Below are 23,664 nucleotides of genomic sequence, written 5' to 3'. Positions count from 1 at the left end.
TTTACTGTCAGTCTATTGCTACTTTGGGAGGAAAAGGCTCTGTCCTCTTTGAAAGGAGCTTTGGTGCCTGTAATCAGTGGGAGGCGCACCTTAGGGGCCTTTCCTTCCCCCTGAAATGGGCACCTGTGGGCTCCAGCGTGGTCAGAAACATGAACTCAGACCTAGGTAACCACAAAGGCACTGTGTTCTGGAGGGAACAGTCAGCCTTCACTTGAATGTTAGGGTGCCTGGCTGTGGTAGCAGCATCCAAACACCCACATTTTAGGCCTGTTGCAGGGAAGCTGATGCTGGGAAAGTACTCTGGGTGCCATGTATGACCCTGGGAGGAGGGGACAGTACAAGGATGAGGCCAGGCCAATGTGTGTGGAGCTTCCTTTTGCTGCCAAACAAGAGCCGACCCTGTTCATATACACGCTGTGAATACAAATGCTCCATGCCAGCCTGTGGGGCCCACCCCAGCCCTCCCCGGAGGAGACCGTATCCGATAAGCAAAAGTCACTGCCCTCCTGGCTCCTGTTCTCGTAGCCACGTCCACTGGACCCAGGATGTGATGGGACACCTGGGTGATGACAGACCAGCATATGTGCATGCTTGTGTGTGCACGCGTGTGATGTGTATGTGAGCGCAGGTGTGGCTCCACCTAGACCAGCCCATGGGTCCTTGGCACGGCCTTCACAGGGCTGACAGGGACCTCTCCCTGGGACCAGGTGGCTGCACAAGGCTCACGTGTGCATGCTCTGCCCCACTCCCCCAGGAGCAGCTGGCGGACCTCAAGGAGGACCTGGAGCGAGACGATTGTAAGCAGGAGGCTGAGGTGGTCATCTATGAGACCAACTGCCACTGGGAGGACTGCACCAAGGAGTACGACACCCAGGAGCAGCTGGTGCACGTAAGCCCCTGAGCACCTGCACCTGGCCACACGGGGCTTCCAGCTCCTCTGCTAGAGAGAAGGGACTCCCAGAGGTGCCTGGACCACCTCCTGGGCAAGTGGGAGGCATGATTACTTACCAAAGCCTTACTTATTTCTAAAATGGGGCTTATAAATACATATGTAGTACAAGAAATTAAGAAAAATAAGGAGAAAGTTAGAAGGAAAAGGAGCAATAAAATACAGCCCAGAATAAAGTATTAAAAACCAAGTATTCTGAGCTAGAGGTCACATAAACATCTATTTTTTCTTTAAGCTTCCTGGCAGTCATTGCAAAGAGGGAAAGAGAATTAGTTAAGTCAGCCAGTGCCCACAAGATAATAACAAACCTAACACTGAAATCTGAAAGAAGTTTCTCCCATGGAGGAAGGAATTGGTCATTTTCTCTTGGAGACCATGCACAGATACGCAGGTGCAGTTGAATGTGTACACCCATACAAGGAGTGAGCTGCTTAAAAATGCCTAGTTACTGACAGATCAGGAGACCAGAGAAGATCATGAGAACTGGGTGTGCTCTTCAGGGTCTGCCTCTTATCTCCCTACAGCAGCAGCCACTGTGGGCTAACTTGTGCAGTTCTAAAAGCAGGAACAGGGGCTTAAAGCAGGAGGTGCCTGGCTTCCTATCTGACCCCACCACAGCGAGCCAAGCAGTTCTGACAAGTGACTGCACCTCTGGGAGCCTCAGTTTTTCCCTCCTGTAAATAGAGGTGGAGCCCACCCTACAGAGGGCTGAAGGCTGACTATGATACCAGCATAAACACTTAGCAGAAAACAACCTTACAAACACAGCAAGTTCTTCCTTCCTGTTCCCCACACCAGCTGAGCGTTCTCCTCTGCATCTAGAAAAGAACTTTAAGTCAAGAATAAGTCTCCCCCAGTCCCAACACACACACTTTTTAGTGATTTAGTGTCTATAAAGATGAACCTACACCAAACCGGCAGCTCAATGGCTGGGTAGATACACACCAACACACACACATACACAAACACACACACATACAGTGGTCATACCTACAGGCCATCCCACATGAGTTACCGCCTCCCCAGGTCTGTAAAATCAATATTTAAGACACTGCCCACTCCCCTTGCTTACTTTTGTCATGAGCTTGCACTCAAAGACTGTAGGGTTCTTTTGCCTTGGGGTTTCCCCAAATTCTAACCCAGGGGAATGGAGTTTCTTAGCAAACCCATTGCTGCTGATGGTGAACCTTATTTAATCCCTCAGGGACTTGAAGATAACTTTTCAACCTATGCCACCTCTTTGGGTTAAACAAGTCTTGAGGTGGAGTCTGAGCCATGGGCGCTGTGAGCTTTAAGCCGATAAGATGAAGAGAGGAGAAAGAGAAGATCTGAGGTGGGAGAGGGCCCAAGCAGAGGGGTGGAGTGAAAGTTGCTCAGTTGCGTCTGACTCTTTGCGACCCAGTGGACTATACAGTCCATGGAATTCTCCAGGTCAGAGTACTGGAGTGGGTAGCCATTCCCTTCTCCGAGGGATCTTCCCAACCCAGGGATCGAACCCAGGTCTCCCGCATTGCGGGCAGATTCTTTACCGTCTGAGCCACCAGGGAAGCCCAGAGGAGTAGAGGGGAGGATGTAAAAGATGCTCTAGCAAGGACTGAGTTGGCTCCAAAGAGCAGTGAGGGGATTCCTAATGGAAAGGCAGACAGTCCAGATGTGGGAAACAGGGCTTCAGCTGCAGGCTCCTACCTGGGCCCAGGGCTGTCACTGGGGCTGTAGGTGACCACCTGCGTCTGGCCCTGGAAGGAACAGGGTCCCATGAGAGGGGGCAGCCTTCTCTGCCCAGCTCCATCTCTCTCTCTCTCTGCTCCCTAAGAAGATGGATGGCCCAGGCACGCACATAAGCTAGAGCCCCTAGTCAATTATTAACAATTTGTTGCTAAGTAAACCAATAAGAAAAAAATGAAAGGCATTGTCAGGAAGCATTTTGATCATTTGAAAAGCTTTCAGAATGGAAAGTGAGGCTAATATGGTAAGATTTCCCTGGAAGTTCAAAGCGCTGTAGATTTTGCTTATCTTGGTGTCGGCATTTGTATGCATAACAGTCTGGCCTGTCACCTGGGGCAGAAGGGCCCAGCGGTTTTCTGTCTCACAAGGAGAGAGGCTGCCGGTGTCCATATGCTCAGCTCTGGGTAGCCTTGTAGGTTGCAAAGATCTACAGCAGCGCTGTCCAAGAGAAAGACACTGCCAGCCCCAATGCCAGGCACACATGTAATCTTACATTAGCTGGGAGCACATTTAAAAAGAGGGAAAGGAAACAGGTAAAATCAATTGGAATCATATAGTTTGTTTAACCCAATATATCTAAAATATTATCCTTTCTGCATGCAATCAATATAAAACAAAATTTCTGAGCTATTTCACATCCTTTTTTTTTCATTATCAGTCTGTGAAACAGGTGTGTGGCTTATACTTCCAGCCCTCCCTGGTTGGGACCAGCCACCTTTCAGGGGTTCAACAGCCACAAGTGAAAAATGGCTGCGACCTAGGCCAATGCATGTCCAGAGGTGGGGGGAGGAAGTGGAAGCTGGGAGAGGGAATGGGGACCAAGAGAGCAAAGAGGATGGGGAGGGAAGGGGCACTGTGCCCCCCTCCTAGCTCCTTGGGGACCCAAGCTACAGGTAGGACACTGATGGGGCCTCAGGAGACTCCCTGGTGACTGTCAGAGAGAACCCCCAGTGGAGAGGGCCAGTATACTTTGTCATTCTACTGTGTGAGTGACAAATGCCGCTGTTACTATCCCCAGTTAAATAGGCAGCCGAAGATTAAGGCCATAAAGGTCATGAGGCCCTACCCAAGTAGCCACGTGTTTCAAGCTCAGAAGTAGTAACAGCCCTGCTCCCGTGAGGACGGCAGCCTTCAGTTAAATCATCAAAGCAAATAACTGGAAACCAAATGTCTACTGAGAGCTGCTTGTTCTGTTCCCTGTATCAGAAAACCTCCATGGCCCATTGCTCCCCATCATCGGAGAAACTGCCAAGGGAGGGACACAGGTGATGGGCCCAGGGCGGTGCTGGTTGGGGTGGGTCTGAGGCCTGCTTGTCCAGGGAAGGCTGACTGGCCATGCACTTCCCTGCCTTGCCCAAAATTGTCCCATCTGCCCTGAGGGGCAGGGCCATCCCACTCACCCACCAACCCCCACCCTGCCACTGCAGAATCAGCTGGATGTCTTGGGATGTCCCACCTTGCTGTCTGGGCACTTTATCCCTGGGACAGCGCTGCAGAGTGCCCAGGGCATGCTGTCACAGTCAGACTCTAGCTGTGTCCTAGGCAAGCCACTTTAACAGTCTGGGCTTTTGTGAAAAGAAGATAAAGCTAACATCTCATGGGTCACTGTCAAGAAGAGAGAAGAGGGTGTGTTTATGTTTCTGTTGTAATAAAAATGTTAGAGAATTCCCTGACAGTCCAGTGGTTAGGACTTGGCAGTTTCACTGCCAGCATCCAGGGTTCAATCCCTGGTCAGGGAACTAAGACCCCAGAAGCTGTGGGGCCTTAAAGAAAAAAAAAGTGTTATTTAAAACTTTCTGGAGCCATAGGGGCAATCTTGGGAGAGGCCGCTCATGTACCCACTGTGAGCAGGTCTGCCTCAATGCAGCTAATAAATGCCTACTGTTTGCAGCCTGGAAGCTTCATCATAACCGCAAGTTTTCCATAGACTAGAGCCCAGCCCAGACTGGGATGAGTGGGGGTGGCTCTGAGCGTCATGGTTGGTCATTTTAATGACTAATTAGAAAAAGCAGCTGAGATAACTCAGGAGGAGGTGTGGCCGGCATGTGGATGCTGGTCTGTGCGGTGGGTGGTCTGCACAGACCAGGTGTAGTCTGGAGGGGCGGGTGGCTGGGCTCATCCCTCTCCGTGGGCTTGTTCCTGGCAGCACATCAACAACGAGCACATCCACGGGGAGAAGAAGGAGTTTGTGTGCCGCTGGCAGGCCTGCACGCGCGAGCAGAAGCCCTTCAAGGCGCAGTACATGCTGGTGGTGCACATGCGCAGGCACACAGGCGAGAAGCCCCACAAGTGCACGGTGAGTGGCCACGGCGGGCCCATCGGCCAGGTTATGTGGGTCATGGTGGACATGGCTGGCCACGGAAAGACCCGGAGGAACAGCTTTGGGACAATGGGACAAGACTTGTCAACAGGGCATCCTGCCTGCTCCTGCCCGGTCTGGGGCCCTAGGGCCCCCTTGTTCTGTCTGCTGCCCCATTCATTCGCTTACTCTCCCTGAGGAGCATGTGCGTCTAGGTACCTGCGGTGGAGGTGTGCTGGTGTCTCGGTGATTGTATCTGTGTGACCAGGAGCCCCAAAGCTATGCCCCACTCAGCTGGGTGGCCCTGAGCAGAGGGCTGGCTCGGTAGCTCCCTGCAGACTGTCCTCTGCACAGAAAAGAGTTTCACTGGAGAGTCACAGATTGAGTGATGATGGTTTAAAAGTCACTTTGGCAGACTTAAAAAAAAAAAAACAACATGAACACAATTATAAGACCTTTTGACAGTCTCCCTTATGGAGTCAACAGGATTTGTGACTTTCTGGTGAGACCTTTATTTAACACACAGGAATTTCTCCCTTTCAAAGGAGCAGGCCATTTGTATATCTTCTTTGGGGAAGACTCTATTCTAATATTTTGTCCATATATGTTTGAATTGTATATTGAATATGTTGAATTGTAGTAGTTTTCAGTTCAGTTCTGTTCAGTCGCTCAGTCGTGTCCGACTCTCCGCGACCCCATGAATCACAGCACGCCAGGCCTCCCTGTCCATCACCAACTCCCGGAGTACACTCAAACTCATGTCCACAGAGTCGGTGATGCCATCCAGCCATCTCATTCTCTGTCGTCCCCTTCTCCTCCCACCCCCAACCTTTCCCAGCATCACAGTCTTTTCCAGTGAGTCAACTCATCGGATGAGGTGGCCAAAGTATTGCAGTTTCAGCTTCAGCATCAGTCCTTCCAATGAACACCCAGGATTGATCTCCTTTAGAATGGACTGGTTGGATCTCCTTGCAGTATAAGGGACTCTCAAGAGTCTTCTCCAACACCACAGTTCAAAAGCATCAATTCTTCAGCGATCAGCTTCTTCACAGTCCAACTCTCACATCCATACATGACCACGGGGAAAACCATTGCCTTGACTAGATGGACCTTGGTTGGCAAATTAATGTCTCTGCTTTTTAATATACTATCTAGGCTGGTCATGACTTTCCTTCCAAGGAGTAAGCGTCTTTTAATTTCCTGGCTGCAGTCAGCATCTGCAGTGATTTTGGAGCCCAAAAAAATAAAGTCTGACACTGTTTCCACTGTTTTTCCATCTATTTCCCATGAAGTGATGGGACCAGATGCCATGATCTTTGTTTTCTAAATGTTGAGCTTCAAGCCAACCTTTTCACTCTCCTCTTTCACTTTCATCAAGAGGCTTTTGAGTTCCTCTTCACTTTCTGCCATAAGGGTAGTGTCATCTGCATATCTGATGTTATTAGACTCTAATCGGATATATGATTTACAGGTATTTTCTCCTTTTCTATAAGTTTTCTTTTTATTTTTCTTCATAGTTTCCTTTGAAAGATAAAAGTTTTTGATGTTCAGAGAGTTTGTTTTATTTGTATTGCTTGTGCTTTTGGTATCATATCTCAGAAACTACTGCCAGATGCAAGGTCACAAAGATTTATCCCTGTTTTCTACTGGGAGTCTTATGGTTTATAGGTATATAGTTTTATTTATATGAACATATAAATATATACACATATATATTTTTAGTAGTGTAGCTTTTCCATTTAGGTCTTTAATCCATATTCATTTAACTTGTATATGGTGTGAGGTAAGGATCCAGCTTCATTCTTTTGCATGTTGTTACACAGTTGTCCTACCCCATTTGTTGAAGAGACTGCTCTTTCCCCATCAAATGGACTTGGATCCTTGTTGAAACCCAATTGACCCCAAATGTGTGAGTTTCTTTCTAAATTATCAGTTCTCGTCCATCGATGGCTTCATCTGTCCTTATGCCAGCACCACACGTGGTTTTTTTAATTGAAGAATGGTTGATTACAGTGTTATGTTAATTTCTGCTGTACAGCAAAGTGACTCAGTTATACACACACACATGCATATATATTCTTTTCCATTCTGATTTATCTTAGGAGATCAGATATAGTTCCCTGTGCTATACAGTTGCTTGATTACCATAGTTTTGTTGTAAGTTTTGAAATTGAGATGTGTCAGTCTTCCAAATTTGTCCTCCTTTTGCAAGATTATTTTTGCTTTTCTGAGTCCTCTGCAGAAGTTATTTTCTTAAGATCCTGAGTGGTAGCAAACCATAACCCTCTGATATGAGCTGTGAGCTGCAGAAACAGAAGGCATTGGAGCCAAGTGTGCTCAGTCAAACTGGGCAGGAATAAAGGGGAGGATGTGAGGAATGAAACAGTTCCTGCTGGGGTTTATGTGTCATTCTGGGGGCAATTTTCACAGCTACACTGGATGCAGTTGCAGTATCTTTGGAATAGGTAGCTCTTGCAGTGATCCTTCCCTTCCTCCCTTCCTGCCCCTCTCTCTGGCTCCTTCTTCCTTTCCTAAAATGTTTCTCTTCACCAGGCACTGATTCCTAGGAACACAGAAATGAATAGGACCTAGAAAGTATCTGCTCTCAGGGAGTTTATATCCTTGTGGGAAGGCCAGATAACAAAATGATTAAGATAATTATAAACTGCATTAGGGAGTATAAAGAAAAAAGGGTGTTGTTATAATTAAGAAAATCAAAGAATTGCTCTAGGAGGCGATGACCCCAAAGACTGAGAGGGAGTGGGCTGGGCCAAGGCCAGGTGGGTGGGGACAGGAAAAAGCTTCCAGCCAGAGAGGATGGTGTGTGCAAGGCCCCTCACGCGGGAGAACTTAGTGGGGTCAAGGACTAAAAAGGAGAGAGACATGGCCTGAGCCAGGGTCAAGGTGGCCTGCTCCCTCAGCAGTGTGGGGGACACTGGATTTTATTCTTGGCACATTTTAATGCATAAAAAGTTCTAATCAGGGAGGGGCATCAGGAAACTGTTGAAAATAATATTTACCGAGTTTTTAATCATATGGGAAGAGTTTCATAATGTGCTGTCGATTTTAACAAGCAGAATAAGCAACTGAATGCTCGAGATGTTCCAGTTCAGGTTTTTCAAATGTGAGGGGATGACCTGCAGAGTCCCAGAATGAGACTTGCCTGGAGGTCAGCAGTGCCTGTCCTGGGCCATGGAAGGTTTCATTTTCCTCCTTGCACTTTTCAGTCTTTTCCAAGTTTTTGAGATGTGTCATTTACATGATCAGGAGGGAAGGGAGATGTTTAGATCCATGCTCCTGGCTGCGCCTGTAAGGCGAAGTGAACCACAGGGCTGGGGAGGCAGCAGTGGACCAGTCCGCAGGTTGGGCTCTCTGCACTGTATCTGGGACTCACTGGATCTGCCCTCACTGACCAAACCCTTCTCTTCCCAGTTTGAGGGCTGCTCAAAGGCCTATTCCCGCCTGGAGAACCTGAAGACCCACCTGCGCTCCCACACCGGGGAGAAGCCGTATGTGTGTGAGCACGAGGGCTGCAACAAAGCCTTCTCCAATGCCTCAGACCGCGCCAAGCACCAGAACCGCACCCACTCCAACGAGGTACCCACCTGGGGGCCCCGGCATGGGTCACCCTCACCCAGAGCTTCTTGACACCTATAGGCCATTTGGTAGCCAGATGTCACCCCCTACCACCCCCTGCTGTTGGAACTCAGCACACAGCCGCAACCCCTGTCCCCGCAGTCCGACAGCAGCTGATGACACACTCCAGCTACTAGTGCTGCCTGGCCTGCCATGGCTGTCAACCTCCCCTCAGTGGGGCACAGAGGAGGCTCTGTCTCCCCAGGTAGCCAGAGCCCCGGGCAGAGCTCAGGGAGCCTGTGGTGTGGGCTGTACCTGCCTCCCAGTCTCTCCTAGGGTCAACTACCATCACTTAGGTAGACTCAGGAAAGGATGTCTCTAAAAGTTTAGGGACATTTTGGACCCCAAAGAGACTTGCTTTGATACGAAGTCAGAGGAATTCCCAAAGGTATCAACTCAGAGTGTCTAAAGACAAGAGATAGCCTTGAAAAGGTATGTGTGTTTGTAAGTACATAATGCGCCTGTGTGGATGTGGTTGTATGTATTATGCCGGGAGGTGGTATGGATGTGTATTTGTAAGTATATGTACACATGTGGGTGTTTATATACATGTTCAAGTGTGTGTATTTATGTGGATGTGTGTGCATACATGTGTGTACATGTCTGTGTGTATACATGTAGACAAAAGTCTGTTTATATGTGGATGTCGTGTGTGTGTGTGTGTGTGTGTGTATGAGCTCAGGACTAAGCATCAGAAACCCTGGGTTTTCATCCCACTCCTGGGTGACTTGGAGCCAGTGTCTTTGCCTCTGTGAACCTGTCTTTCCTCGTGAGAGAGAGCAGGGTGTTCGGTGCTGGCTCACAGACGTATCAGGAGGTAATACACTCACCACTGATACTAAAAATCCCAACATGCTGATTGCTACGCTGATCACACCAGGCACTGTGTGTCCCCTCCCTCCATAGGCTCTGATCCGTGTCTCCAGTTTCGGGGGGAGGGTGGGGGTGAGGGTCTCGTTAACCACATGCTTACCTGCAAGAAAAGGCAGCAGGCGAGGCCGGTGTGGCGGGGCTCCATCCAGGGGTCAAGCCCCTCTCGACAAGTGCTGCAGTGCTCCCCTGCGGACTCTGCCTTCCTGCCCCATGCGTGACGCCTCTTCTCTTCCCAGAAACCCTACATCTGCAAGATTCCAGGCTGCACCAAGCGGTACACGGACCCCAGCTCCCTCCGGAAGCACGTGAAGACGGTCCATGGCCCAGACGCTCACGTCACCAAGAAGCAGCGCAACGATGTGCACCTCCGCGCCCCCCTGCTCCGGGAGAATGGGGACAGCGAGGCCGGCGCAGAGCCCGGCCGGGGCTCCGAGGACAACGCCGAGGCCAGCAGCACTAGCCAGGCCGTGGAGGACGGCCTGCACGTCAAGGCCATCAAGACGGAGCGCTCCGGGGTAAGCCGACTGGGCAGCAGGGGCCCCGTTCCCGCCCCGCCCCCAGGAGGCCACGCCCCGCGGCAGGAAAGCAGTGCCATCTGCCAGGGGGCACCCTCTCCAGGAGCAGAAGGTTGTCCCTCCTCTCTGCAGCTCAGTATCCCTCCCTTTACCACCTCTGGCCCCCACCGAACCTGTCTTGAGCCAGGTGGGTCCCATTCTGCTGGGCTGACCGTGGGGAGCAGGATACCTGCCCGACTCGGTCAGTCTGCGGGGTGCGGGTGGTTTCGGTGGCTGACTTTCCCAGCGACCCCCAGGCGCCGCAGCTGCCCTCACCCTCTGTCCTGTCTCTGCGTCCTTGCCCTCTGGCCTGCACCCCTTTTGTTCTAACCATCTGTTCTTTGTCTCCACCTCTTTCTCCTGACTGTACCTCCCCTAAGGATAGACGGTACTGAGGTGAGCAGAGGAGCTGGGTGGGGCTGGGGGAGGGCTGGCATGAGTAAGGGCGGCTGGGGTGCTTGTCCAGGCTCCTGAAGGGCCTGGGAAGGCAGGTTTGGTTAGGTAGACAGCAGGTGCTGCAAGTGGGGCCATCGGAACAGGTTACAGCTGGTAGCAGGGGTCAAGTGTGCAGTCACAGGAGGAAGCCATGAGGTCCAAGCCTGCATGAGGATCAGGGCAGAGTGGAGGTGCAAATCCAGGCTGCAGAGCAGGGAAGGACAGACCTCCAGAAGGTCTTGAGTCCTGAGGTGAGGAAGTGGGCAGTGCCATGGGTAGGTGAAAGCACTGTAGCTTCCCTGGAAAGGCCTGGAATGTGGGACCTTCAGCCCAGGAGTGAGCCAGAGATGCTTCATCCCAGGTGAGCCTTATTTGGGCTCAGATCCCAGGTCACAGTGAAGGTTGCCCACGTTCTGTGAAGTTCCGCACCGTACACGTGTGCCATGAACTCTCATCCCACTTTGCCTTGACTCTGAGGGAATGCTGGTTTGGGGAGGGTGAGGGCAAGGACTGCATCCAGCAGCTACAACCTCTGCAGTCAAACTCCCTTTCTAACGAGCCATCTCCAGCCTTTTGGGCAGGCAGCAGGTCAGCAGGCCTTCACTCTTCCTTGCTTCCTCGAGCAGCCCGTCACTGCTGTCAGGATGCTTAAGTATCCTCTTTTTGTGTTAATTTCACACTGCTGCGGCAGCCTCTGTGGGGCTCAGCTTCCAAGTGTTCACATACTGAAAGCTCTTCAAGCAGAGCTCCAGCCCAGACACTGGCTGGAAGAGCTTAGGAGCACAGCAGAGAGGCTGTGTAGGGGGAGAGGGGCTGTTGGTGGGTGCCTGACAATTACCTGGTGCCTTCTACTTGCCAGGTTGTCTCCATCTATCCATTGACTCTCTCCAGGGGGCAGCTTATAGTTGGGGAAGCCGAGGTTCAGAGAAGTAATGCTTTGAAAGCTCCTCCATGCAGCGGCTTCCTTCTCGACCCCCACCCCCACCTCCCCAGGTGTGCAAGTGCTGTGTTGGGTGGCAGGGCCCATGGTTTCTCGCACCCTCTGAGTCTGTGCCTTCTTATCATGCCCCCTGCAGCTGTGTCAGTCCAGCCCCGGAGCCCAGTCTTCCTGCAGCAGCGAGCCCTCTCCCCTGGGCAGTGCCCCCAACAATGACAGCGGCGTGGAGATGCCGGGGACAGGGCCTGGGAGCCTGGCAGACCTGACAGCTCTGGAGGACCCGCCACCAGGGGCTGACACCTCCGCCCTGGCCGCCCCCTCTGCCGGTGGCCTACAGCTGCGCAAACACATGACCGCTATGCACCGGTTTGAGCAGCTCAAGAAGGAGAAACTCAAGTCACTGAAGGATTCCTGCTCATGGGCCGGGCCAGCTCCGCACACCCGGACCTCCAAGCTGCCTCCCCTCCCAGGAAGTGGTAAGTGGAGGCCCCAGATGGCTGGTAGGGTGGGAGGGAAACCAGGGCAGCACAGTGTGTTTCACACCCACCAAACACCATGTGCTCTGGAGAAGATAGATCTTATGAGCCCATTGCACAACTTTGGAAATTGAGGTTCAGAGAGATGAAAGTGCTTTGCCCAGATTAGTGGCAGAGCTGAGACTTAGCCCAGGCATGAGTGACTCCAAAGCCCATGCTCTTCCAACTACACCATGCTGCTTCCCTATAACTTCTCAAAACAGACAAACTCAGCTCCCATCATCCTGTTCCTCATGATCCATTCACTTGTCTATCAGGCACCTGCCGTAGATACCATAGCAAAGACCCTCAGCAGGATAGTGAGATATTCTACCCACTATGGTGAAAGGCCAGGCCACCAGATGTAGGATGAGCCAAGTAGCACCAAGGACAGAGCTCAGGCTAGTGAGACAAAGCAGGGCAGCTGGGGAAGAGCTGGGAGGACTTCCTGGAGGAGGCAGCCCTGTCCTCAGCCTTGGGAAGTGTTAACCAGGCTTTGAGATGGAAGATGTCTTCGTTGAGCATTTCCTGAATGTCGACTCTGCTGAGCAGTGTACTAGGCACCAGACACCCTGGGGCACTGAGCCTCTAGGCTGCCCTCCAGGGACTGATGGCCCGTGTGGTAGGACTGGGTTATAGAGGAGTGACACTGAGAGGCTCTGCCTTGAAGGGAGGATTGTTGCCCCAGCTGTTGGAGGAACTGCCAGCAGATGGCCTTCAATTCCCAGCCTCCTCCAGAGATGGCCTGGGGTGCTGACAGCTGCTTCAGTCAAGGTTACCCCTTCCCAGGGTGGCCCACATCCAGGGACAGATAGGGATGTAGGGGCCGCTGAAGGCCCAGAGCTCTCCGTGAGATGAGCCGCAGCTGTTAGGGGTCCAGTGTTGCAGCTGTCTTCTCCTGGCCCACTCTGCAACCTCTTGGCCCTCCCATGGCCCTGGGTCCCAGGATGCTCTCTATAAACAGCCTGCTGGGTAAACACAGCCCCAGGGTGACCCAGCTGGCAACACCCATCCATGGATGAAGAGGGTGCAGGGAGGCTGTGTCCAGGGCCCTCCTGGGCTCTTTTCAGTAATCCAGTGTTCCCCAGCGACACATGCCACCCCCAGCTGGAGACTGAGAATGGGGCAGAATGAGAGCACAGAGCCCGCCTGGCAGCAGTAGACTGGGATCAAGCCTCCTAACTTCTGCCTGTGCCCTGGCAGTAAGTGCCACCATTTGCTCCCAATTGTCTCTTTCTTCCTTTTGTTGAGAAATCATTGACTGGGTGCCAGACCCTATTCCAGGGCTCTAGGCCCAGCAGGCTCAGCGCCCTTCAGGCAGTCAAAGCATCGCCTTTTGTCCCCCATTCCCAACACTGATCCCTCTCCTCTCCCACAGGCTCCGTGCTGGAAAACTTCGGTGGCGGCGGGCCCGCGGGGCTGCTGCCCAACCCGCGGCTGTCTGAGCTATTCCCGGGCGAGGTGACGGTGCTGAGCCACCTGCAGGAACGTCGGGACAGCTCCACCAGCACAGTCAGCTCGGCCTACACCGTGAGCCGCCGCTCCTCCGGCATCTCCCCCTACTTCTCTAGTCGCCGCTCCAGCGAGGCCTCGCCGCTGGGCGCCGGCCGCGCGCACCCTGCCAGCTCTGCCGATTCCTACGACCCCATCTCCACCGACGCATCGCGGCGCTCGAGTGAGGCCAGTCAGTGCGGCGGCGGCCCGGGGCTTCTCCAGCTCACGCCCGCCCAGCAGTACAGCCTGCGGGCCAAGTACGCGGCAGCCACAGGTGGACCGCCCCCAACCCCGCTGCCCGGCCTGGAGCGCGCGAGCCTGCGAACCCGGCTGGCGCTGCTGGATGCTCCCGAGCGCGCGCTGCCCGCAGCCTGCCTGCGCCCGATCGGGCCTCGGCGGGGCAGCGACGGGCCACACTACGGGCCCACGGGGCCGTTGCCCGCATTCCCCCACGAGGCACCAGGCGGCGGGGGACGGCGGGCCAGCGATCCAGGGAGGCGGCCTGATGCCCTGGTGGCCCCTCGGGTGCAGCGCTTCCACAGCGCCCTCGACGTAACCCCAGGCACGCTACCGCCACCCTGCGGCCAGGGCCGAGGCCTCCGCCTGCAAAGCCACGCGAGCGCCGACGGCAGCCTGGCCCGCAGCGGCTACTCGCCCCGGCCGCCCAGCATCAGCGAGAACGTGGTGATGGAAGCTTTGGCGGCCGGGGTGGACGGCACAGGCCCAGAAGTCAGCCTCGGACTGCCAGAGGACGACCTCGTGCTCCCCGATGACGTGGTGCAGTACATCAAGGCACGTACCAGTGGCACCCTGGAGGAGAGTACCCCACCGGTGTACCCCGCGGAAAGCACCTGCTTCTCTGAGAACCCCAAACTGCCCAGCCCCGGGCTGCACGGTCAACGCACCATAGCAGCTGCAGACTCAAATATGGGCCCCTCCGCCCCGGTGCTGGGAGGCTGCTCGCTGGGCTACGGGGCCCCCTCCAGCCTGAACAAGAACAGCATGCCTGTGCAGTGGAACGAAGTGAGCTCAGGCACCGTGGACGCACTGGCCAGCCAGGTGAAGCCTCTGCCCTTCCCACAGGGCAACCTAGCTGTGGTACCGCAGAAGCCAGCCTTCGGCCAGTACCCAGGATACAATCCGCAGGGCCTGCAGCCGAGCCCCGGGGGCCTAGAGAACTCACAGCCACACCTACAGCCCTGTGGTGGAGCCCCCTCCGCACCCAGGGGAAATTATACACAGCAGTTGCGGCAGCCAGGGCCTGGCAGCCTGTGTCCCAACATGGCTGCTGCAATGAACCCCCACCCTGGCTACGGCCAAGCCCACCCCCAGCTGAGCACCATGGGTGGGACCCTGAACCAATTCCCCTCCTCTTGCAGCAGCATGGCAACCAAGCCAAGCCACCTGGGGCTCCCCCAGCAAATGGAAGTTGCTTCTGACCCCACCATGATGGGCAACAGCCACAGGGAACTCAGCATGCCCAATTCCAGCCTGGCCGGGATGGCACCACCTCACCCAACCCAGAACTACCCACAGCAGGGTCATCACCTGGTGACCACCATGAGCCAGGAGGGCTACCACCAAGGCCCCAACCTGGTGCCTTCCCACCAACCTAGTTTCATGGAGCCCCAGCAGGGCACGATGGGGGCAGCCGGATCTAGCTTTGGCCTAATGCAACCCCGGCCACCCCCAGAGCCTGGCCCTGCTGGCCGCCACCGTGGGGTACGTTCTGGGCAGCAGCTGGCCTATGCCAGGGCAACTGGTCATGCCGTGGCTGCTATGTCAGCCAACCAGGAGATGGCAGAGTCTGTACCCAAAGGAACAATGGGCAGCATGTTGTCCCTACCCCCCCAGCCACTGCCACAGGACACAGGCGGGACCCAGGACCACAGCATGCTCTACTACTACGGCCAGATCCACATGTATGAGCAGAACGGAGGCCCTGAGAACCAGGCCGGCTGCCAAGCCCTGCGGCCCCAGCCAACACAGCCCCAGGCCTTGCCCTCACCAGGGGTCAACCAGGTGTCCAGCACTGTGGACTCCCAGCTACTTGAGGCTTCCCAGATTGATTTCGATGCCATCATGGATGACAGCGATCACTCCAGCTTGCTTTCTGGTGCCCTGAGCCCCAGCCTCCTCCATGGCCTCTCCCAGAGCTCCTCCCGCCTCACCACCCCACGCAGCTCCCTGACTCTGCCCTCCATCCCTGCCGGTATCAGTAACATGGCTGTGGGGGACATGAGCTCCATGCTCACCAGCCTGGCTGAGGAGAGCAAGTTCTTGAACATGATGACCTAAGGCCCCGGCCCCTGGCACTGAGCGGACTCAGGGGGACCATCGCTTTGCAGGGCACGGTGCTTTTGTCTGTTTTACCTTTTTCCCCAAAAAGTATTAAATAGGTCTGAGGGAGTTTGGCCAGTGGCTGGTTCAGAACACAGATGCTTTAAGGGCAGGTTTATGTGCATCCCGTCTGGTCTTCCTTTAGATAATCTTTTGGAACTCTCAGAAGTCTCCATGGAAAAGGCAAGGCAGGGATACAGAACTCGTTTACACAGTGCTTCACAGCCTCTGGTGTTTATGGGACTGCTCTGTTCTGGCTTTGTCACCTCTGTCATTTGCCTAATGAGGGATAACATTGGCCCAGGGCATTCCAAGCACACTTGGAAAGAGGTGAGAGGAACCACATTTGGGTTTGAATCATCCAAAAGCCATACCAGATATTCTAATCCAGGAAGATAAGTTTCTTGCTCCGGTGCCTGCAAGGTAAAGGAATTCCTGACCCACGGGAATTCTTCTATGAAGCTTAATTGTTGAAGCCTCTGACATCCCTTGCTGTGGAGGGGGAAATTTTTTGTTTTTACCTGGATGGTTTGGAAGCACATCCTTAATATGGGTTTGGTAAAGCTGGTGTCTCTACCCTGCAAAGCCAAGTTTGCGGCTGGCTGATTGTCCAAGTGTATATGGATGAGTAAAGTATGAAAACATTGCCCAAAAAAGGAAAGAAAACAGTGGAATACTCAGGGCAAGCCCAGAAGCTGCCCAGGCCTCTCCAGACCATGTTTACAGTGTTCATGCATGTAGAATGTAGCCCTTCCTGAAAAGAACACATTTCAAAATACCTCGGGGCTGCTGGAGCTGCTGGGGGTTAGGGATGGACCAAGGTGAGCTGAAGTGTGTGATGAAGAGGGGCCTGGATAAAGAGAGCACACTGGGGGCCCAGCCTCAGGCCGCCCTGGAGGTCTCCCGGTAGGAAGAGGAAGTCACATGTTTACCGAACCCTGTTTCTCCAATGCACTGTCCACCCACCTTATGGTGGAAAACTGTAGGGCTTGATGGCAGCCTTTGCCCACGCTGTCCACTCGCCAGCAGCCCCCTGACTCACCCCAAGCTACAACATGCAGTCCTGGTATCTTCTGGTCTCCCTTCCCTCTGCCCGCCTGTTCATTTCACAGAGAGTAATGATATGCATGGTGTTTTGGGCAGGGGTGGGATTGTGAAGGGGTTGATTCTTGGGACTCTGAGGGACCATCTCTGAATTTTCCTGTTCAGTGTTGACCAAGCCCCACCTGGAAATGGAATTTGGAACTGGCGACTGAAGACGTTGTTCCTGAACATATGGGAGGGTGAATGAATGCATCCTCCCCACCACACACGTTCCCAAACACCCCACACCTTTCTCGTGTTGAATTTGTGGCAACCTTGCTGAATCCACCTGCATCACTATGAACTTGACACTGACTATGAGCCTGGCTTCAACCAGAACATGGCTAAAACCTCACCTGGGCCTCTACACCCCAGAACAGCAAGTGCTTTGTCAGGGTTCAAAGACAAGGTCAAGTTCAAATGACAGCCCTGAGACGGCTCCAGGGGTCTGTGTTCTGTGTGGTGCATGCTCTTTCCCTGGGCTCGGAGCTCACTGGCCATCCCCAGTTTGTATATAATCTGTACAGAAGATGGCGTCCCTGAAAATACTGTAGGTGCACATCTGGTCAGATTTATATCTCCAAAACATTTTTAGCTTTTTCTACATGCTATGAATTGAGATGACATACTCAACTTGTAAATAAGTTGGTTTTTGTACATTAAAAAAAGTAATTTTTTCATAATTTATTTGGTCTATCTGCTTCTTCCTTGACATTTGTTAATGAAAACCTGGGCAGTAAATCCAGTGCATTTGAACAGAAATGAGGCTGTATTTTTTTCTCAGCAGCATCAAAATTGACTGTCCCGCCTTCGCCAGGAAATGTTTAACGCTGGGGCATTTACTGGCTGTTTGTCTGTTGTCTCAGGGTGGAGGCGGTGGGGGTCGGGGGGTGGGGAGTGAGCAGGATTTGACGTTGTAGAGGGAATATCTTGCTGTTCTTCCAGCCAGGTGGTTGGAATATCTAAGTTGGTTTGCTCCCTGTGAGATGCAGCAGTGGTCTCAAGCCCTCCTCATGTCAGAAGCCCCTCTTGGCCAAGCAGTCAGATGAGCACACTTGAGTTGTGGGAGGCAGGGAGAGGGAGACAAGCAACCCCCTGTCCTCTGGTGCAAAAGCAGAATCAGGCAGGCTGATGAAGCCCTGGATACCCAGCAGCTGGCCACGGGCAAAGGAGCCCATGGGGAGCAGCCACATGCAGGGACTCTGAGCCCTCGGGGGTGGCCCTGGCAGGTGCATAGGATTACCTGGGTCTGGCAATCCAGCAGGCTGCCATTGAAGCAATTAAGCTACAGCTGTGTGTCTCCAGGGGACCAGTGAGGGGACCCAATGGGGCGTGGGATGAATTCTGGAACTGGGAGGGGAGAACCCAGGATGGGGTTGAAAGAAGTAAAAGGCATCTTCTGTAGAGCCAGTTAGGTTGGCCTGTGGGATCCCAGCCCGGGCCCCTTAATGCCTTCTGCTCTAGAAGAGAAACCTTGGCACCCAGCTCGGAGAGTTCCCAAAGCCACCTGAAAGACAGTCAGCTGAAAACTGGTTCTGAGGGATGTCACGGATGCTCAGAATAATAGCAAATATAGGAAACCCCTGAGGGGAAGGGAATTCAGCAGGTTTCCTTTCTGGGGGTGACCCAGAGTTTTCGCTATGTGTTAGGGAACCATTACATCTCTGGCCGTATCCTCATGGTGGAAAGATTACAGCCGAGTCCCAGCCCCAGGAGTTTAGCGGATTGTGCCCTCGGGAGGAGGAACTGAGCACACCCGGCTGAACACTTTCCTTTGCTCTCAAAGCCCATCATTTTCGGGCCTTGCATCTCTTCTACTTCATGACATGCTGAGTCCCCAGAAGCAGCTGTGCCCTGATTTGGGGGCAGGGAGAGGCCAGGAGTTCAGTGCTGCCTGAGACTGGATGGGCTACAGTATTAAGAAGTCCACTGAGGCCATTCAACTCAGCCACATGCTCTGTGTCACTTAACTTCGGCCACGGTCATGCTGCATGACCATACCCACGAAGCCTTAGCACCAGGGAACAGCATCTATATCACTCATGAATCTGGCTTCACTCACGGTTGGCTGATCCCCGTTGGGCTGGGCTGGGCGGCTCTGCAACTCAGCTGGGAGCAGCTCATCCAGCCGGCTGGGCGGAGGCAGCTTGGAGCTGCTCCATGTGACCCTCATCTTCCTCCCTGGTCAGGACACTGGCCTGGGCATTGCCTTCTCGTAGTGATGGCAGGAGCATGGGAGAGCAAGCAGAAAAATGTGAGTCCTCCTCAAGCCTCTGCTCAGAACCAGGGCATCATCACATTCACCTCATTCTGGCAAATGCAAGTCATGTGGCAAACCGGTATCAGGGATGGGAAGTGTCCTTCCATAGGAACAAGAGGGATAGAGTGACTATTTCTCAGCAATCGTACAGTCATCCCCAGTCCTCCTTCACACACTCAGATCCCTCCCACATGTAGAATAGACTCACCCAAGACCCCCAGAGGTCTCTCTAGTCAATTGTCAGGCTCAAAGTCTAGGATCATGTTTCTCCATTTGTTCTGACCTAAAAACAGAGCTTCTCTGTCCCCCAGGCACAAGAACATGCTCAGCACACAGAGTGGCCCAGGCTTAAAATCACTGCGGGTTCCGCTCCTGTCTCAGCCACTGGTCCATGGCCTCTGAAGTCATGCTGGGCAAACATCACCAGTGATCTTACCCTGGGGTGGAATGTTCTCCGGTCTACTATTCTTTGCTGTGGTATCCATGTTGGGGTGTTCTTTGTTTTTCCATCAACATTTCCACTTCTAAAGAGGGCATTGAAAAGTGTGCCCTCTTGGGGAGCAGAGTAACTCTTCAACCTCTTCCTGCCTGAAGAGGGTTGAGAGCTTGAGGTACTTTATATGTCAAGCACCCTCAATATACTCCATGGTTACAATACATTTGCCCACTCAACTCCCTCAAACATGGTGGGTTTTGGTATTTGATTCCAGTCTACTCTGCACCAAAGCCACACCCATAATTCCTTTATCAATGGGCATCTCTACACTGATTACTGACACCCCACATCAGGCTATGTCTAGGCACCTCACTGTCACCGAAGGGCTATTCAAGAGTCACCTGATTCCTTTCAAGGACCATAAGATCAAGGACACACCCTAGACTTCATCTTTGCTCTGAGGCCAAGTCTCACAGGCACTGCCCTAGTCTCTTTGCAGTGGACCAGAGCTTCATTTGAACATCTTTGAGAGCCTAAAGAGATAAGAGATAAGTGATCATTTTATTTTCTAAATTCTGCTTTACGCTGGCTGGTTCCTTTCTGAACTCATCTCTTACTTGTGGTTCCTTATCATTTACAGCTCAAAGAAGATGCTGTTTATAATATTCTGCCTGGAAACCAACCTGCCAAATTCCACAAATTCACAAGAACATTTTCTCCCTCCCAAAAGACCATAGGCAATCCTTTTACCAACTATTTCTTCACCACACCATCCAAGTCACTATTTTTCTTGCCATGTTTCCAACCTCCTCTAAGTGTCCTCACTGCCCTGTACCAAACTGATGCTCCATATTTTAGAACTTGTGCAAACAGCCTCCCATTCTGGGTACCAATTTCTGAAGAAGCATGGTAACACTGTCTGATAAGCACAGAAGTCCTGAAACACAAAACACCCAGCAATTATTTAGTTCAGGAGTCTGCGAGTCAGCTGAGGGGGTTGCCTCAGATGGCAGCTCAGCTTTGCCCCTGGGCCTTCTCCCCTGGGCCCAGAGCATTGCTTGGATATGAAATGGCACAAGTTACAAAGGGCACATGAACACAGAGGAGGTCACTTCAGACCTAGGCTTGGAGCAGAAGGCAGGTCACATGACTGAGCACCAAATCAGTGGCATCCAGGAATGCACGCCTCCTGTAGAATTATCACAGATCAGTATCTGAACAATTATCCGACCTACCACATCAGACCAACCTTGATCATATTAATAATAAGACTGAATTAGACCTCCATCTCTCTCCTGAGTCTGTATCTCAGTTGTCTCTAAATCCAAAAGGGGAGCAGAGTGGAGTCATTCATTGTTGCCCTATAACCAGTGAGGTGCCAAAGCCAGCTTCTGATCCTATGATGTACTTTTGTTTATGGTTAAGGAAAATGTATGGAAGCTTTTCCCAAGGGGCACTATTGGTAAAGAACCTGCCTGCAGAGGATTCGAATATGTGGATTCAGTCCCTGGGTCAGGTAGATCCCCTGGAGGAGGGTATGGCAACCCGCTCCAATATTCTTGCCTGGAGAATCCCATGGACAGAGGAACCCAGCGGGCTACAGTCCATAGGGCTGCAAGGAGTTGAGCACAGCTTAGCAACTGAACAATGGCAAACTGACATCAAGTCAGACCCTCATTTTTTCCTCTCTTCAAAATGCCAGGTTCAAAACTGAAAGTTATAGAATGGTACTAAAATGATTTGAAGGTGATTTATTAAAGAGGCTTGATATTTTTAAACCAGTTTTGCAAGTAATTTTTAAAAATCTGATACCTCATTTCACAGGCAGATGAAATTTGCAGTGGGTTGCCTCAGATTTCTTTTATTTTTTTTTACTTCCCTTTGCTTGTTAAAATATAAATCTGAAAAGCAGGCTCAGAACAATTTACACAAATACTTTCGGGACAATTTACGACTATCCCACTGGTCAGTGAAAGTATCCATGTCCTGAACATTTACAGTGATCACTTGACACTGGCCGTGTTGGGAGAATTTACACCATGGAAACCAGCAAACACTATTAATCAGGGCTTCCTGCCCTCAACCCCAGAGAGCTGGTCGTTAAACATTTACCAGTGTACCAGGCAGCATACTGAAATCCTGTGAGTTGTCAATAGCCCGCTGCACCTAGAGATCTTTTCTAAGTTTGTAAGTCCACAAAATCTATTTCGCGAAGAACTTGTGAGTCCAGGGTGTCATGGCTACCTTGGTCATCTAATTTAGTGGTCATCTAGCAAGCTGGATCCCCCAGCACTAATAACACAGGCATAGCCCATATGTACTCTCCAGTCCTTCCCTTCTTTCTGGCCCTGGTGGTCTGTGAGTTCTTTGAAGGATGAACTGTGTCTGACTCAGCCCATGAGAAGCTATAGTGGTTTTGGTTATTCCTTCCAAATCTGGTGGCTCTAGAAAGCTTCATAGAGGGAGATATGAACCAAATTTTGACAAATGGATAGAAACTGGACCTTGTGAGTAGCCCATTCAGAATTTATTTGAAATGAGGCTTCAAAGAGATGAAGCTATAGAAACAGTGAAGTTGTCATTAAGAGGTAATGGAGTTTGCTTTTTAAATAGTTGGGGTGGGGGAAGGAGGAAGAAAAAGAAGAGGAAATCTGGCAGCTGGGGTCTGCCAGAGACCAAAGGCCTTGGGCCATGGTCTCACAGTAAAAGAAATGAGACTGTCTTGTGACTGTGACCTGAGGGTCTCTGATGGGCCCTTCCAACTTCAAAAATGCACCCCACTGGCCTGCTTTGGTTCCGAAACTCTATTACTGAAGCATATTTCCTCTGAGTGCAGGCATTGAAGTCTGCTGAAAAAGACATCCAGTGACAGAGGGATGCATGGAGGAACCCATAGCAACATTATAAGCCCTCATCAACGGCTTCCTGAGCCACCTGGAAATTTCCTGCAACTGGGTAGGTGTGAAGACTTGCTATATGGTTTTAAACTGACTTCTTCCTTGGAGAGGCCCCAAGTTCATGCATTAGTTCAGGTTCAGAAACATCCTCTGAATTCAGAGGTCTTCTGAGGTCCCTGAAAGCTGATCAGTCTTCACTGTCTTCTTAATCTCCTCCTTCTTCTCCTCTCCTCTCATTTCTTATTCTCCTTCCCCTTCCTCCCCCTCTTTATCCTTCTCCTTCTTCCTCTTCATCTTCCCACTTCTCTTCTCTTCCCTCCTTCCTTCCTGTTTCCTCCCTCCCTTCTTCCCTCTGCTCCTTTCTCCTCCACCGCTCAGCTGGTGAAAATGAGCAAAAACAAGTGTGCGCGCCCAACATGTGACTGGATCACTGCAGGCAGTGATGTGTGTGATGACATCGCACACAGGAAGGCGTGATGGGCTTGTATTATGGTGCAGGGAGGGGGCCCATAAAATCAGCATTGTTTGAGCAAGAAATAAGACCTCATCCAGGTTTTGAAGGGGAATAGGAAGCTGTCTGAGGGGATTGGAAACATCTCATCAGAAACCATGGAGGCCAGAAGTAAGTGAAATATTTTTTAATTGTTGAAAGAAAAGAACTGTCAATGCAGAACTCTGTATTCCTGAAAAAATCTTTCGGGGATGAAGGTAACGCTCTCAGATGAAGGAAAAGGAAGAGAAATTCATTGTCAGCAGGTCTGCTCTAAAGGCAGAAATGAAATGATATAAGAAGAAAACGGAGCATCGGGAAGGAAGGAAGAGGAATAGAAACGATATCTGGATAAATACAGTAGGACATTCTTCCCTCCAGAGTTCTTTCAAATAAACAGTAAGTCCCCTACACACAAACTTTCAAGTTGCAGACTTTCAAAGATGCAAGCCTGCTTTGGCATGTCCAGTCACTGACGATAATTTCATGTGTCTGGTGTATATTGTCACATGCGTGTGTCCTCTACAAGTGGCTGTGCTTTTGTGTACTTTAGCGCACAGTACTGTTTAGAGGACAGCAGCACAGTATCTTTATTTCAAGCCCAAGATGTCCAGAAGCGCCAAGCAATAACCACTGCAAACAAAGTGGAAATAACTGAGAGGGTGGAGTGAGGTGAAAAGGTGGTAGATGGCCTCATTCTTCTAACATGAATTGCTCAACTATCAGCACAAGTCTAAAGAA

The 23,664-nt window shown here is 51.8% G+C and overlaps 1 protein-coding gene across 1 annotated transcript in view; it reads left to right on the top strand.

Annotated features, from left to right (window-relative positions):
* Nucleotides 1-17,520, top strand: part of GLI2 (GLI family zinc finger 2) — a 266,098-nt gene extending 248,578 nt beyond the window's left edge. Inside the window, exons 9-14 of the mRNA XM_055397327.2 lie at nucleotides 755-889; nucleotides 4,821-4,970; nucleotides 8,406-8,570; nucleotides 9,719-9,997; nucleotides 11,548-11,884; nucleotides 13,302-17,520. Coding sequence (XP_055253302.2) covers nucleotides 755-889; nucleotides 4,821-4,970; nucleotides 8,406-8,570; nucleotides 9,719-9,997; nucleotides 11,548-11,884; nucleotides 13,302-15,715 — 3,480 coding nt within the window. The 3' untranslated portion in view covers nucleotides 15,716-17,520. The remainder of the gene's footprint in view (nucleotides 1-754; nucleotides 890-4,820; nucleotides 4,971-8,405; nucleotides 8,571-9,718; nucleotides 9,998-11,547; nucleotides 11,885-13,301) is intronic.
* Nucleotides 17,521-23,664: the final 6,144 nt, after the last annotated feature.

The sequence above is a fragment of the Moschus berezovskii genome, chromosome 2 (genome assembly GCF_049115385.1).
Source record: "Moschus berezovskii isolate FMDL1 chromosome 2, NW_MosBer_1.0, whole genome shotgun sequence".
NCBI classification, from domain to species: domain Eukaryota; kingdom Metazoa; phylum Chordata; class Mammalia; order Artiodactyla; family Moschidae; genus Moschus; species Moschus berezovskii.
The sequence above is the reverse complement of the archived record's forward strand: the minus strand, read 5'-3'. Positions and strand labels throughout refer to the sequence as shown.